We start from the raw sequence: 16,496 nt of genomic DNA, 5'->3' as shown, positions 1-16,496 counted from the left end.
TCTCTCTCGTCACTTCCGGGGACACTGGCAGCTCAGCTGTGGAGATGGTAGGCGAGAGTTTCGCAAAGATCTTCTTCATCTTCCCAAACTGCAGAGTCAAGAGTGTTTTATTGTCACATGTCTAGGATATAACAATTACATTCTTACTTGCAGCACCACAACAGATTATGCAAACATAGTACGGTGTAAACAATATAATAAACGAGAAAAAAGTTCAGTGTGTGTATATACACATGTACATACATATATAAACTGAGAGTCAGGGGAGAGGGCATCAGGAGAGAGAAGGGTAAGGTGTGAAAACGACAGATCAAAGTAGTCGGTACGAATATTGATTTATTCAACTTCACGATATCCTTGATTTCCCACTGTCCCTCCCCCACCCTAGTTATCCGACTAGTTTCACTGTCCTTCTGAACGGGAGGGATCTGGGAGGTGTTGTTACCTACAATTGAATAATTCAATGTTCATGCCACAAGAAGTTGAATGTGATAGGTAGATTCAGGTGAGAAAGTAGATATAAGAAGTGTTTACATTCAAGAGGAAGAAACTGTATGACTTGAGAATTGTTGACTTGAGAATTAAGGGACTGTGACTTGAGAATTAAGGGAAACTGTATGACTTGAGAATTGTTGACTTGAGAATTAAGGGACTGTGACTTGAGAATTAAGGGACTGAAGTTTAGGGGTAACATGAGGGGGAACTTCTTTACTCAGAGAGTGGTAGCTGTGTGGAATGAGCTTCCAGTGAAGGTGGTGGAGGCAGGTTCGTTTTTATCATTTAAAAATAAATTGGATAGTTATATGGATGGGAAAGGAATGGAGGGTTATGGTCTGAGCGCAGGTATATGGGACTAGGGGAGATTATGTGTTCGGCACGGACTAGAGGGGTCGAGATGGCCTGTTTCCGTGCTGTAATTGTTATATGGTTATATGGTTATATGGTATGGGTATGTTTCCGTAGTTAAAAAAATATTCTGGAAAAGCATAGCAATCCCAAATTGTTCTTGTCAACGTTTTATTTACTTAGGCGATAAAAAGTTGCTGGAAAGAACAACATTTATTGATCGTTCCTTTCTGCCCTTGAAAAGGCAATCGTCCCTTCTTCACCTGCTTCAAAACATCAAGTCAATAGGTATGTGACATGGTGGACAATCCACAGTTATGCAGAGCTCCTTCAGTACTGGTCCCATACACCTTCTGCATTATTCTTCTTGGGTTAACTTTCAAAGTAATCTTATTGAGCACACACTGTGCATTACATGGAGGGTATCTATGCCATCTACAATTAATGGAGAGACCCAGTTAAATAAGGAGATCCAAGGAACTGCAGATGCTGATTTACACAAAAAAAGACACAAAGTGCTGGATTAACTCAGCCTGGTCAGGCAGCATCTCTGGAGGACATGGATAGGTGATGTTTCAGGTCGGGGCCCTTCTTCAGACTCCAGTTGAGTAAGGTACTTTGACCTGAGTGGTGCCAAGCTTCTTGAATGTTGTTGAACTTACACTCTTCAATGCAAGTTGAGGGTATTACATTGCACTCCTCGATTGTCCCATGTAGATTGTGAAAAGCCTTTTAGAACCCAGGAAGTGAGTCGCTCACCACAGGGAGCATAGCTTCTTAAATACTCTTGTGTTCACAATATTTAGATGGCTGATCTATTTAGGTTTCTGTTGAATTATGATCCAATGGTTGTTGGTGGTAGCAAATTCAGAAGTGGCAATGCAATAAATATGGTGAGACACTTAAGGGCCTGCCCACTTAGGCGATTTTTTAGGCGACTGCAGGCGACGGTCAAAGTCATTGCAGGTCGCGAAAAAAAGGCAACTGGACCCCCTCTACGACAATGTCTACGACAAGCTACAACAACCTACCACCTAGTCGACGTCAAGCTACGGCAAGCTACTGACAACCGGTGACCCAATCGTCGCAACTTAGGACGTCCACCTACGACCACACCTACGACGACACCTATGACAACCTACGACTACAGAGGCTACGACCTACAACAACCGAAGTCAACCTACGTCCATCCGCGAGTCAGGAGGAGAAGGCAGGAACAGGGTACTGATTGGGGGTGATCAGCCATGATCATGTTGAATGGCAATGCTGGCTCGAAGGGCCGAATGGCCTACTCCTGCACCTATTGTCTATTGTGCCTGACATTTATGTGCCATTTGTCAACACATGTCATCTTGGTCTTGCTGTATGCAAACATGATCTCTTCCATATTCTGAGATGCAAATGGATGGCGGAGGAACCCTTCCCCAGTCATTCTGCCCTTGTCAATGCATTGCTAGCATACACTTTGAAAAAACTATAAAAGCAAAGATGTAATGCTGTGGCTTTATAAGGTGCTGGTCAGACCTCATTTGGAATATGGTGAGCAGTTTTGGGCCCCATACCTGAGAAAGGATATGCTGGCATTGGAGAGGAAGTTAACAAGAATAAACCAGGGATTGTTGCGTTAATGTATGAGGTGCGTTTGATGGCTCTGGGCCTTTACTCGCTGGAGTTTAGAATGATGCGAGGAGATATAATTGAAACCTACCAAATCATGAAAGGCCCAGATAAAGTGGATGTGGAGAGGAAAGTTTAGGACCAGAGGCCATAGCTTCAGAATAAAAGGACGCACCTTCAGAATGAAGATGAGGATGAATTTCTTTAGCCAGACGGTGGTAAATCTTTGGAATTTATTGCCACAGACGGCGGTGGAGGCAAAGTCAATGGGTATTTTTAAAGACATGATTGGAAGGTTCTTCATTACTAAGGGTGTCAAAGGGTATGGGGAGAAGACAGGAGATGAGAAGGAAAAATAGATTCTTATTTTCCTTTTATCCCCCTTTACCCTCCCCATATCCCCTTCCACCCACATCGCTGCCTCGGTACACCAGTCACTGAATGTAAGCATGCAGGTACAGCAGGCATTGAATAAAGCTAATAGTATGTTGGTTGACATTGCGAGAGGATTTGAGTTCAGGAGCAAGGAGGTCCTACTGCAGTTTTACAGGGCACTGGTGAAACTGCACCTGGAGTATTGTGTGCAATTTTGGTCTCCTAATTTGAGGAAGGACATTATTGCTATTGAGGGAGTGCAGCATAGGTTCACCAGGTTAATTCCTGGGATGGCGGGACTGATATATGATGAAAGAAAGGGTCGACTGGGCTTGTGTTCACTGGAATTTAGAAGGATGAGAGGATATCTTATAGAAACATATAAAAGTCTTAAAGGATTGGACAGGCTAGATGCAGGAAAAATGTTCCTGATGTTTGGGGAGTCCAGAACCAGGGGTCACTGTTTAAGAATAAGGGGTAGGCCATTTAGGACAGAGATGAGGAAAATGTTTTTTACCCAGAGAGTTATGAATCCATGGAATTCTCTGCCACATAAGGTAGTGGAGGCCAATTCACTGGATGTTTTCAAGAGGGAGTTAGATTTAGGGATATGGGGAAAAAGCAGGTATGGGGTACTGATTTTAGATGATCAGCCATGATCATATTGAATGGCGATGCTGGCTCGAAGGGCCGAATGGCCTACTCCTGCGCCTGTTTCAAAGTTTCTGGTATCTCCTACACTTTATTTTGTTCTCAACTCCTTTTTGCTGAGAAAGGAATATTGGGCTACGGTATTATGCTGGAGTAACATGCACCAACAAGAAAATATTGAGCCATCGCCTGCAATCGTTATTTCACATTCAGGAAGTCGTGCTGTGCTATTTATAGTTTTTTCTGATTTCTGTTTTTTTTTGCTTTGTATTAACAAAAAAACATTGTTTGCTACCGTTATATAACTAAAGCACCACGAGCTGGTCACTTTCCATGAAAACTCCTTCTCGATTAGCGTGCTACAGAGCTAATTTAACACATATTCTTTTTATGCATATCATTGTTAGATGATGATTATTTTTTCTTTCAATATACTCCTTAAGATTGTTGGATTTTAAAGGATATCATGAAAAAATAGCAATTAAGCATGGTATTAAACATAAATGTTTGATATACAGAGGGAATGCAAGGTGCAAGTCCATTGCTGCCTGAAAGTGGGGACACAAATAGATAGAGTGGTAAAGAAGGTGAATGGTATACTTGCCTTAAATGTGGACTATAAGATCCTGTCCAACGCTATTGCCAACCTGGTCAAGTCTGCTTTGGGACCGGTGATCCACCTGGACCAAGTGCCAACTGCAGGAAGACTGAAACTATGCTTTTCAGCAACTCTCCTGACCGATCTTCCGTCCCCTTCACCATCAGGCCTGACTACGTGAAGGTGCTGGGGAACTGGTAAAGAGAGGCAAAGGTATGCAACTAGAATTGGCTGGAGCGGATAGCCAAGGTCAAGCAAAAACCGGGACTGTGGAAATGGTGCCCTCTCTCGCTAACTGGGAACATTTGGTCAACTGGTGTGAGGGGCTCTCCGGGTTCCTGTACGGTGCACGTGTGGCAGAGTTCAGTGAGGACCCCTCAAGCAAGGGAATTTTGGAGAGGAAGAGGAAAAGGTTTACCAGGATACTGCGTGGATTGGAGGGTATTATCTATAAGGAGAAGTTGGACAATCTTGAATTGTTTTCTGTGGAGCATTCGAGGCTGATGGGGAACCTGATAGAAATGTATACACTTATTAGAGGCATAGATATGGTAGACAGCTGGAACCATTTTCTCAAGGTGAAAATGTGAAAGACTAGAGGGCATAGCTTTCAGGTCAGAGGGAGAAAGTTTTCTGAGATGTGCAAAGCAAAAATTTCTACGCTGAGAATGGTAGGTACCTAGAACATGCTCCCAGGGTTGGTGGTGGGAGCAGAAATGTTAGTGGTGTTTAAGAGGCTGTTAGATGGACACATGAAAATGCAGGGAATGTGGACCACATCCAGGCAGAGGAGGTTAGTTGAACATACCATCATGTTCAGCACAGAAGCTGTGGACAGTAGGACCTTTTCCTGGTCTATGTTCTGTAAAAAGTTAAATTGTTTCAGAATGATGCATTTTTTCTGGGGGGAAAATGAGTGAACGGATTGAGTTTTATTGTGATTTTTCAGGCATTGTTGCCCTATTTACCAGATTTATTGATGTTCTGGGGTATGCTGGTGTAATTCCTATGCAGCAGGCCAAAATTAAAAACCATAATTATCACCTGTTTTATTGATAGTCATTGGTCATATATTATTGGGCATGCTAAATGTTGAATTGAGTAAAATATCTCAGAATATACATAACAAGTGATTTTAGATGCAACTCACCAATATTTATTTCAGTGCTTTGTATCATTTTGATAATTTCTGTCTGAACTGTGCATCAAGAAATTTAGCCTTAAATTTATCAACTATGTTTTGCATTGCGGGTAACTAACTATTCAGTAGCAAAATTAATCTACTTGCAGCAGCAAAATTAGTTTTATCAATGAACTCGTTCCATAAAGATGATTCCCATGCTGACAATTTTGTTTTGCAAATTTGTAATCCTTTAGATTTATCCATGACCTTCTCTGATAGATTTAAACAAAAAGTTTCAAAATCTCTGTGGGAGTGGTGAACAATAACCCTGTTGTAGACTTTGTGTTTTTATTTCTTTATTTTAAAGATCCGTTTGTCACTGGCAAGGCCAGCATTTACTGTCCTTAAGAATATGGTGGAGAGCCCCTTCTTAAAACGTGATCTTTATGTTGAAGTCACTGCAATTGAGGAGGGTGTTCAGGATTTCGACCCAGCAGTGATGAAGGAATGGGTGATATATTGACAAGTTGGGGGATGGTGTGTGACTTAGAAACAAAGACATAGAAAATAGGTGCAGGTGCAGGCGTATGCCATTCGGCCCTTCGAGCAAGCACCTCCACGACGCCATTAGCACTAAGAACTACAGTGTATATCTAAAAACTCTCTCTTCAAAACATCCAGTGAATTGGCCTCCACTGCCTTCTGTGGCAGAGAATTCCACAGATTCACAACTCTCTGGGTGAAAAAGTTTTTTCTCATCTTAGTTCTAAATGGCCTACTCCTTATTCTTAAACTACTCCTTATTCTTAAACTGTGATCCCTGGTTCTGGACGCCCCTCCCCCCCCCCCCCCCCCCCCTTCTTCAATCAAGTCAAGTTTATTGTCAAATGCAGAAGTACAGTGAGGTAACAGGTACAGATTCAATGTTGAAGTTGCATTTGTCCAGGTAAGTGAAAAGTATTCAGTCGCATTAATGACATGTGAATTGTCAGGACCGGCACACAGCTTCCAACTTGATTGTGTAGCTATATTTTAGTGATTTGTTTCAGGTAAGATTATGGTCAATGGTGAACCTCCGGAGTGGTGGCGGATTCATTGAAGGAAATATCATTTAGTGTCAAGAATGGGTGGTTAGTCCAGCAATTGTTGGAGAGACTGTTATTTCCCAATTATTAGTCCATTCCTAAATGTTATCTAAATCTTGATGCCCGTCCTAACTTGTCAATCATGTTGAATCTTTGAAGGAAAATCTTATTAGTAGATATGTATAGGTAAGTCATGAACTATGGTGGAAAATTTCACAAAGTGCTGGAGTAACTCAGTGGGTCAGGTAGCATCTCTGGAGAACATGGAAAGGTGACATTCCAGGTCAAGACCTCAGAAGGGTCGTGACCCAAAACTTCACTTATCCATGTTCTCCAGAGAGGCTGCTTTATCTGCTGAGTTACTCCAGAACCTTGCATCCTTTTGTGTAAATCAGCACCTGCTGTGCCTTGTTTCTACAACTATGATGGAAGACAGGTCGACAGGTGATCATTTTGTGTTCCCCAAGGAAATAGTTCGAAGGAATAAAATGATTGGATGAGACCTTCCAGGACTATGACCTTAACTTAGCCACCATTCACCACAAACCTACACTTCCCCAGGCTAGAAGCAGAGACCCAATCTCAGGAGTCAAGTTGAGAGACCTCAGCAGAGGGTCGGGATCAGATGGTACATGCCTAGGCGATGCCCTCTGAATGCTTGATAGACTTTGACTTAAGGCAATGCTGGGCCTGGAGCTTTGCATTGATTTTAATTAATCTCATTAGGATTTAAATACCTATGATATCTAGAGACATTTAAAATTGTAAAAGTTGATGTGAGCAATTTTTAAACACTAAATAGTTAAATGTTGTAGCATTCGGTAAGTCCCAGATGTGCAGCGGACCACCCAATGGGACAGTGGTAGAGCTGCTGCCTTACAAGGCTGGGTTCGATCCTGACTACGGGTGCTGTCTGTATAGAGTTTGCACCTTCTCCCTGTGACCACGTGTGTTTTCTCTGTGTGCTCCAGTTTCCTCCCACATGCCAAAGACATGCAGGTTTGTAGGTTAATCAGCATCTGTAAATTGTTCCTAGTCTGTAGGATAGAACTAATGTACAAGTGATCGCTGGTCGGCGTGGACTTGCTTGGCCGAAGGGCCTGTTTCCATGCTGTATCTCTAACACTAAAACTTAGCGAGGAAAGTTTGCTGTTGGCTTAATGTTTTCTCAATGAAGTACCTGAGTTTGACTGAAGGTGGGGCAGTTAACATTGTGCACAGATGAGTATGAGTGAAAAAGTGGAATTTTTAGGGTGTTTAATTTGAACATTTTTATCATTGCTTGGGTAAATTAAATGTTTTAACAAAACGGTGTTTACTGTTCTCTTGCAGCACTTTCAGCAAATACAAAACAGATCAAACATAAAAATATATGAAAATTCAGACACATATCAATTACTGCAAGTAAAGCTTGGAATCATGTGCATCCTATTAATAAAGTATCTGACCATTTCTTACCAGTATTATAATTTTTGTTCCTTTCAACACATTAATATGCGTGTTTCATTGATGAAAATGTAATAGTACTGGGGGGGGGGGGGAATTAAAAAATGTGGTTGACTTGCCTACGTCTGCTAATCCCTTCGACGCATGGTCAATGAGAACATTTCCCGGAGCATCACAAGTGATTTCAAGGACTTTGTGTCTTTAGGAAGGGGTTTAGTCGATGTAAGTCAACAATGGGGAGGATAGGGAGTTTGCACTGAGGAGAGGGATTACTGAAGACATCTTACATTCCTATCAGTTACTGGACCTAAGTAGGTCCTTTAGATCAGAAGACATTGGATGCTGCCAGGACTACCTATTCTAAATTCCATTCTCTTCCTCCTATATATTTTTACATTCTTAATTCGATTCCACTTGCAACACTCTTAAAATGGAGTGATGGTTTGTCAGAAAACAATGGAAATGTAAGATATTGACAAAAGGTGTCAGATAAATATTTAATTTTTTTTTCAATTTCACATAGAAAATCAGTTTCAAGACTTAAGGTTGAACATTTACTTACTACTGTACATTATTCCATCTAAGATGTTTAACAAATATCCATGAATATTGTAAAAATATTCACACTGCAGTAATTGAAACAAATGTATTGCATCGCCCAATTATAGGAAGTTGGCCAAATTCTTTCAAACATTAATGTACAACATAAGAATTTTATTATCACATTCTTAATAAACCCATGAAGGCATAATTAATTCCATCATGAAATGGATTGGAGATTAAACTATTGCCTCAGATAGGAATGAGAGCTGGGCTGAATGGCTTCCTGTGCTGCAACCATTTTACAATTTAATCTTTCTATGAGTCAATTGGAAACTTCAAGTTGAACGTTTCACAGTAGGTCAGCATTGGTTCTGCTTTATCAAATAACATTTATGCTCCATATGCGAGGGTTGATTCAAAATCAGCAAGGCTACTTCATAGTTTCTTACATGAATCTAACAAATTAGTGTTGAATAATAAATTAAGAAACAAGTTCTAATTCTGACAAGCCAATAACATTTAGTAATATTATTCATGGCAGTAGAGCAGGCAGAAATATGACATTTACCTTTTGCTGATATAGATTATCTTTGTTCAGGCATATTTTACACAATCTCTCATTTCTAGCTCACTCTTTCATAAAACATTCTTTCAACTGACACATTCCAATATCCTTGTAATCAATTGACCAATTTGGCAGCTTTCCACTTTTGCTCTTAAAACATTATTTGGTTGGAAAACATTATTTTTTAAAGTTTTCTTAGTCCTCCTTTAACTTTCTTCAAACTTTTTTGACTTCAGGTATGAAATTTCAGACAAAGGTAGGTGTTGTGGGCATACTGTAAATCAGTGTTTGAAAAATTAGTCCTTAACAGTTTTAGGCTGATTTTCATGTATTTGGGGAACTGGAATTGCAACCTATATTTAACTTGTATATGTTTCAATGAAGTTAATATTGAATTTGAACTTGTTTAGAGTATTTAAATAGCAGCCTGAGGCTTGGTTGGACAGGGCACGACTTCAAGTAGCCGAGCGCGTGGATTGGACATGCAGGCCTGCAGCGACACAGAAGTGGCGGTAGAGGACATCGACACATCGTCTGGCAAGGCCAACCTCTGCAACACTGACCCAGAGCCACCACCACAACAACAGACCTTTATGACCAAGTTAAGAGTCTAACTTTTTTTAATTTCAGACTGAGTGGTGGGTGTATGGACGAGCTGCTAGGTGGTAGTCGAGGCAGGGACTATCACAATATTTAAGAAACAATTAAACAGGTACATGGATAGCACAGGTTTAGAGGGATATGGGCAGGCAGGTGCGACTAAAGATGGGACATGTTGGTTGGCATGGACAAGTTGGGTTGAAGGGCTTGTTTCCACACTGTATGACTATGACCTGATGGATACAAGATGGTGCCTAAAATGTGGTGACTGTATACTGACACAGTGGTGTCTACTATCTTCTACTCTTATACTTAATATGATTGTGCCTAGTGTATGGTAGGATTGTCATTGGACTGTATGTAAAAATAATTTCACTATACACAGGTACACGTGACAACAAAGTATCATTGAATGAATGAAATATTCAATTTTTAACTTAATTCCACTAGTCTGTGGTCAGAACCTCACAAAATGAAACCCCAGAGATACATTCCACAGGACTTTCAGGAACACCTCTTGGAGACTCTTTGACACATCTTAACATGCAACCATGCACTCAAGATTCATCCCCATCAACTGCACAACACTCAACGAAAGCTAAAATCCAAACTCAAAACCCTGAGCATATTGGAGAATTATAATCCAAGACACAGCTTTTCTGAAGCATATTGCAATTATTAAATTACTTGGGCATATAGCAAAATATAAAACTTTATTAATTATGCTAAAAATGAGCACAGTTACATTTCCCATCTTATCCTTCTCAGATCAACAAAACATAACAACCAAAACAGGAATTATTCAAAACATTGAACAAATCTAATATTAAATATATTAATATAGTATAAAATATTTACAGATCAGTATGAATAATAAACCTATTTAATAATATTTCGTAACTAAAAAAGTTCAACATCTTTATCCTTTTTGGCCTTTAAAATGACCATAATTGCAAAGCAGGTTTTTTCCCTCCTTCATTAAGAGATGGATGCAACTTTTCAGTCCCCAAAACAGAAGGAAATGTGATAATTGATAATCTGCTAAAGATAAAATTCTGGAGTGAAAAGTGGAAGAATGCTGCCTCGCATTTCTCATTATTTCAGCTGAAGTTGGGCTCTGATACCGTTTGAAAACCTTATTCCACTGATACCAAATGTGTGAAAGCACTTTTTGGCCTCAGTGTGAGCTATTAAGAATTTGTGTGTGGTGAAATTGGTTGAGGAGCAGAATTGTTTTTGAACAGAGTTGCTCACTATCTCAATCAATTAGAATCAATCATTACTTAAATATAAAAACTATGATTTTGAGTATTTAAAATATTTAAAGGATGCAAATGCTGGAAATAATGGGTGAGGCACCATCTGATGCGACATTTCAGGTCATTAAATGTTTAAATTATTAATCTGTTTGCCCCTAATTGGACAGCCTGTACCTGACCTGCTGAATATTTTCAACATTCAAGTTTTATTCTGCCATTGGCATAAAAAAAGAATTCCATTTTGTGCACAATTGGTTCAATCGTAACAATAGCAGAATCAAGAACTGAATCATTGAAAATGTAGAGGCTGCAAATTGTCAGCCTATTACAAGTAGAGTGGGTATCAGAATTGGGTTAGGTAGCACATTTAAAGACTTTGTAAACACCAACTGTACAACTGTTTTAAAGAGACTGCAGATGCTGGAATCTGGAGCAAATAAACTACTGGATGAACTTAGCGTATCAAGCAGCATCTGTGGAGGGAAATAAATTGGCATTTTGGCTCAAGACCCTGCATTCCTATTTCTCTCCTCCCAATCATTCTGTAATCAATCATTTTTACATCCCTCGGTATGTCAATGGCCTGCCTGCTCCATTGCACTTCCAGCACTGAACAAAAAACACACAGATTTATTTGTTTTGTAATTTTCATACTACAAGAATTCATTGTTAAAATAAAGATAAATGAACAATAAATTGCAGCTAGTGATAATAGTGCAGTCGTTGCAAGCAGCAGCAAAATAAGATATATTTAACAGGAACTGGAACTAAAATTCCAAGATAACTTTAAAGAATATTGGCACATCAAGTTACATGAATTGCATAATCTGGGGATACTAGTGGTTCGGAATTAAAATTCAAAGTGTGCATATGCTTCCCTCAGTTTATCTGTTATCTGAAAAAGAAAAAAGAATCTAAATTAGTAATCTATGTTATTCGTGAACCTATTTAAAATTATCTTCCTGTAATTTTGTGTTAATTCCTTCTGTCTCCTTTTGTGATTTTTTTCCTCTACCATGCCTTGCTAACCCATTGCTGCAATATGGGGAACGAGCTGAAAGTATCCTACACAAGGAAAGACTTGTCATATAACACTAGCACAAAGGAAATTGGGTATATCCAGGATTTGGCTGGGCCCTGGGAGAGGGAAGCTGCTGGAAGAGAGCAGAATTGTGTATCATATCAGACCAATAATCAAATGGTAGCAATTTATGGAGAGATGGTTGAAGCTTATCTTTGCCTGTCAGGGGTGGAAACTTGGGGATCAATAGATTGGGGAATGTCTGGTGTGGTGAGTGATGGATTAGTGAATGTTTGGTCGCTTGATTAATAAATGCACTAGGTCATATCTTTATCTGTGGTTAAGATATTTTGACACAGTTGAGGGATTGGGAGGTTTGGGGTGGGGTTCAGATCATGTGATCAGTGAGTAGGGGCACCTAGCGATCTAATTTTTGTTCAAATACAGCCAATTTACAATCCGTTACATGTTTGAATTCAAACATATAAGCCTCAAAGGTTTTTTGTGTGGTTAAGAATGGTTTTACATAGTTATACCATTTTGCACAATGTAACTGAATAATATAATAAGTCTTTGTTTAGAGATACAGTGGGGAAAACAGGCCCTTCGGCCCACCGAGTCCATGCCGACCAGCAATCCCCACACACTAACACCATCTATCTTACATACACTAGGGAAAATTTACAATTTCACCAAGCCAATTAACCTACAAACCTGTACGTCTTTGGAGGGTGATAGGAAACCGGAGCACCTGGAGAAAACCTACGCTGGTCACGGGGAGAACGTAAAAACTCCATACAGACAGCACCCATAGTCAGGATCGAACCTGGGTCTCAGGCAATTAAAGGCAGCAAAGGACGCCACTGTGCCGCCCTTTTTGTTCCTTTTACTCTTTATACTGGTATGCAACCTTCTGCTTAATGGCCCTGTCTCACGGTGCGAGTCCACCCAAACTTGTTAATTCGTGAAAATCTTTTTAACCATGAATCACGAGTTAACAAGTTTCCCAAGTACCTGCGTTACGAGTTCCGACGTTCCTGCTACGTTAATTCTACGTGATTACCACAAGTTTGATTTGTTTTAAACTCGGGATCACTCGTGGGTGGACTCACACCATGAGACAGGGGTTTAAGGTAGAAGAATATTGCAATATAGAGAAAAAGATTCATAATCCTTAAGTCATGAGGACTCTAGTGTAGCCATATGGATTATAAAATAATTACCTTATTATACATCTGAACCTGTTCATAGAGAAAATGTTGAACTGTTACTTTGTAGTCACTGGTAAGTTCATGGTTAAAATGATTGATTTCAGCTGCAATCACAAAATTGAACAAATACAGTAATTGAAATGAAAATTCACAAATTGAGTTATTCAGTCAAAATTCCCTATTTATAAATGTGTGTTTGTTAATGTTCATTGCTTATAGAGACAATCTCTTCTTTCTTATGGAAAGAGTAATCGAAAAGGAAATTAAGCCACCAATGATTCTTGCAGCGTGAGGCTAGTGTAAATTATTGCTCACTATATTAACTTGCAGAATACGTTGTATGATTGTTCTTTTCACTGTCTCATTTGTACTTCAATGGTAACGGATATCAAGTTAAATCGTGTATTGCTTGAAGAAATTCTTATTACCGATGGTGCAAATCAGATGAGCTACATGAGCGGTGATGTTTATTAATCTGGGATACACTTGATTTCAAAGTTTTATCTGTGAAAATGTTGTGCCTATCCATTAGTCCTCCTTGTATTATTTGGTCCAATACGAATACCATACTGGGACAGTCATAATTTCATGGAAAATCCATTAGCCAGGCATTTCAAGAACATATATTTAATAGAACTCTGACTTGCATCTTCCCACATCAGGGTGCAAAAATTGGTATGGAGAGCTGAAGCAATGCAAACAAAGACATCAAAGAACTACTGGGGCAAATCTTCCTGTGAGATGCCAGGAGATGTGCTTGGATTTGCCAGGTTTTAAGCACTTAACTTGGCACAGATTCAAGAATGCTCTGCAGACTGAAGTCTAGCCTGTCACTTCAATCAAATCATTGAAAACTTGAAATCGAAACAGAAAATGCCAAAAGCACTCAGCGGTATCCTTTGACCTGTCTTTGATCATATCTTTGACCTGAAACATTAACGTTGTTTCTCTTTCCACATATACTTCCTGATCTGCTGAGTGTTTCTTATAATTTCTGTTTTTACTTCGACTTCTGCCAAGTATTGGCCTGTCGTGATCTGATTCTGTTCTATCATCTGCTCAGCTCAGAGGCTGAGAAATCTGTTTGGTTAACATTGCATCAGGTTCAACGCACCCGTTGGAATTATGTTAAAAAAAAATTATCCATCAAACTTTTTATTTGTTTTAATGCAGTTAATGTTAACGTATTTAATTGTTGTATTTTGTGTGTATTTTAGCACTTAATTCATTCAAATTAATAATTAACATTTTATTTTTATCTTTTTTTTAAAACCGCTTCTTGCCTTGCTTTCTATTGTCATTTTTTTTCATGATATTATAAGTGGCAAGGAAGGTATGCTCATCTTAAAAAATCTATGTCTCTGAATCAATGAATAAGATGACTGGGGTTTAAGGCCCACATGAAAATTTTACTTCAAAAATTAGACTAACAATCCAGAGCATTCTTCTGGAGTGCTGCAATGTGTGAAGTGTCGTCATTTGGAGGAAATGTTAACCCTATCTTCCATTTGGGTGGACATAAAATAAATCATGGCAATATCTTGATGGGGAATGCATATATGCCACAAACTGCCCATGATTCTAACAACCCCAGTGCCCCATCTCTACCTGCCTGAATGCATGGCAAGAAACTAAAATTGGCTCTTAAATAGTAAAGATCAAGAAAGCTTAGATCTGAACAAAAACAAACCTTCTATGGCCGAAGACACAATTCCAGCTCTGTAAACAATAGCTTCTTTTTCTCTCAATGTTACTTTGTTGGCGTGAGCAAGCTTTTCATATTCATGAGCCTTTTCCAGTGCTCCCTGGAAAGATAAACAATTGCAATTTGTTTTCCAGTTAAAGATCTACTAAATACAGCAGCATTTCTGTTGAGCCCGTTGGTTTAAAAAGAACTAATGGTCATTCAACCCAAATGGGAAACCTACACAGATCTATTAAAACCTTCAGATAACTATGCACTTTACAGTCGGGTCGTGGTAATTGTCAAAGATTATGTAGATTAGTGGATCCTAACAGAACTGCAATGGTTTTATTGATGCTCCTTTTGGAGACATAGTTTTAGTTTAGTTTAGAGATACAGCGTGAAAACAGACTCGTCAGCCTACTGAGTCTGCACTAGTTCCCACTTTCGCATCCTACATACTAGGGGCAATTTACAGAAGACAATTAACCTACAAACCTGCTCGTCTTACGGAAGTGGAAGGAAAAATGGAGCACCCGGAGAACACCCACATGGTCACTGGGAGAATGTACAAACTCCACACAGACAGCACCAGGGTCAGGATAGAACCTGGGTCTCTGGTGCGGTAAAGCAGCAATTCTGCCACAATGCCACCCTGCAATGTACCTGCCTCGACAGCTTCTTCTGGCAGCTCGTTCCATATACACACACTAACCTCTGCGTGAAGAAATTGCCCTCCCTCGGTCCGTTTAAAATCTTTCTCCTTTCATCTTAATTGCTTGTATGGAGGGATGGTATGTAAAACTGTAATTCATTTGGGAGGTTTTGTTTTCAATATGTACTTGAATCTGAGGCAGGTACAATGCAATGTTTAAAATACATTTAGATAGGTGCATGAATAGGAATTGGAGGGATATGGGCCAAAATCAGGCAAAAAGGGTCATCTCAGTTATAAAAGCTGATCGGCATGTATGAGTTGGGCCAAAGGGCCTTTTTCCCCATGCTGTATGACTCTAATTAGGGCTGTACAACTCTAATTAGGTTATACAAAGATGCTGCTTGTCTAACCGTGGCTGATAAAAACATTGAGTGACTCAACAAGCCACTTACATTTACAGCACCTAACAAGCATTTTGGCCTCGTTTGATTTTAAACCTTGTTCGTTCATTTTAAACCTATCACTTGTTTTGGGATGAGGGTGGCATCCAAAGCCACAACACACCCTGCCTCCCACTGGTGTAGCACCCCTACTGCTGCCTCTCTCCTGCTGCCAATTGCTCCCACAATGCTATGTCCTCTTCTCATTTGATTTTCCTTCCCATAACCCAAGGGCTATTGCAATTCAGGCAGTAGCTTGATCAACAATTGGCATTTTGAAGCAAATGAATCCCATAACAGAAGCTCCTGGAACCATGATACACTATTTGTCCCCATTGGCACTCCCTTCGCTGATGTCTAAACCCTGTTGCTGTACAATACAGTAATGAAGTAAACAGGATGTCAGGGGTTATGGGGAGAAGGTGGGAGAATGGGGTTGCCAGGGAAAGATAGATCAGCCATGATTGAATGGCAGAATAGACTTGATGGGCTGCATGGCCTAATTCTGCTCCTATCACTTATGAACACACAAAAGATCAGGTGCTCACCCTTCTTAGTCAGTGTGTCAACAAAAACATACATCAACAATACAGCAACAGACTGAAATTCTATATCATGGGAATAGCAATCACAATTTTACCAAAAAATGTGATGTTTATTTAGAATATTCTGTTCTTAAATTTCAAGACCTTATATTCTGGCCTTAAATTTCAAAGCAAATATATTTTTCAAAATGATGATGCATTAATAACCTATAGCGTCATAGGATCCAAT

The 16,496-nt window shown here is 39.6% G+C and overlaps 1 protein-coding gene and 1 long non-coding RNA gene across 4 annotated transcripts in view; one reads left to right on the top strand and one right to left on the bottom strand.

Annotated features, from left to right (window-relative positions):
* The first annotated feature begins 5 nt into the window (after positions 1 to 5).
* Positions 6 to 14,646, top strand: LOC116980399. Its single transcript, XR_004413954.1, has 4 exons — positions 6 to 47; positions 1,030 to 1,134; positions 6,728 to 6,731; positions 13,603 to 14,646. It is a non-coding gene; the product is annotated as an uncharacterized LOC116980399 (long non-coding RNA).
* Positions 8,231 to 16,496, bottom strand: part of LOC116980397 (sorting nexin-9-like) — a 46,484-nt gene continuing 38,218 nt past the window's right edge. For all 3 annotated transcript variants that reach the window (XM_033032571.1, XM_033032572.1, XM_033032573.1), the window contains 3 exons: positions 14,631 to 14,745; positions 12,953 to 13,044; positions 8,231 to 11,603 (listed from right to left, as the gene is read on the bottom strand). In XM_033032571.1, the coding sequence (XP_032888462.1) occupies positions 11,559 to 11,603; positions 12,953 to 13,044; positions 14,631 to 14,745 (252 nt within the window). In that variant the 3' untranslated portion in view covers positions 8,231 to 11,558. The remainder of the gene's footprint in view (positions 11,604 to 12,952; positions 13,045 to 14,630; positions 14,746 to 16,496) is intronic.

The sequence above is a fragment of the Amblyraja radiata genome, chromosome 14 (assembly GCF_010909765.2).
Source record: "Amblyraja radiata isolate CabotCenter1 chromosome 14, sAmbRad1.1.pri, whole genome shotgun sequence".
NCBI lineage: Eukaryota > Metazoa > Chordata > Chondrichthyes > Rajiformes > Rajidae > Amblyraja > Amblyraja radiata.
Note: the sequence above shows the minus strand (reverse complement) of the source record. Positions and strands in the feature narration are given on the sequence as shown.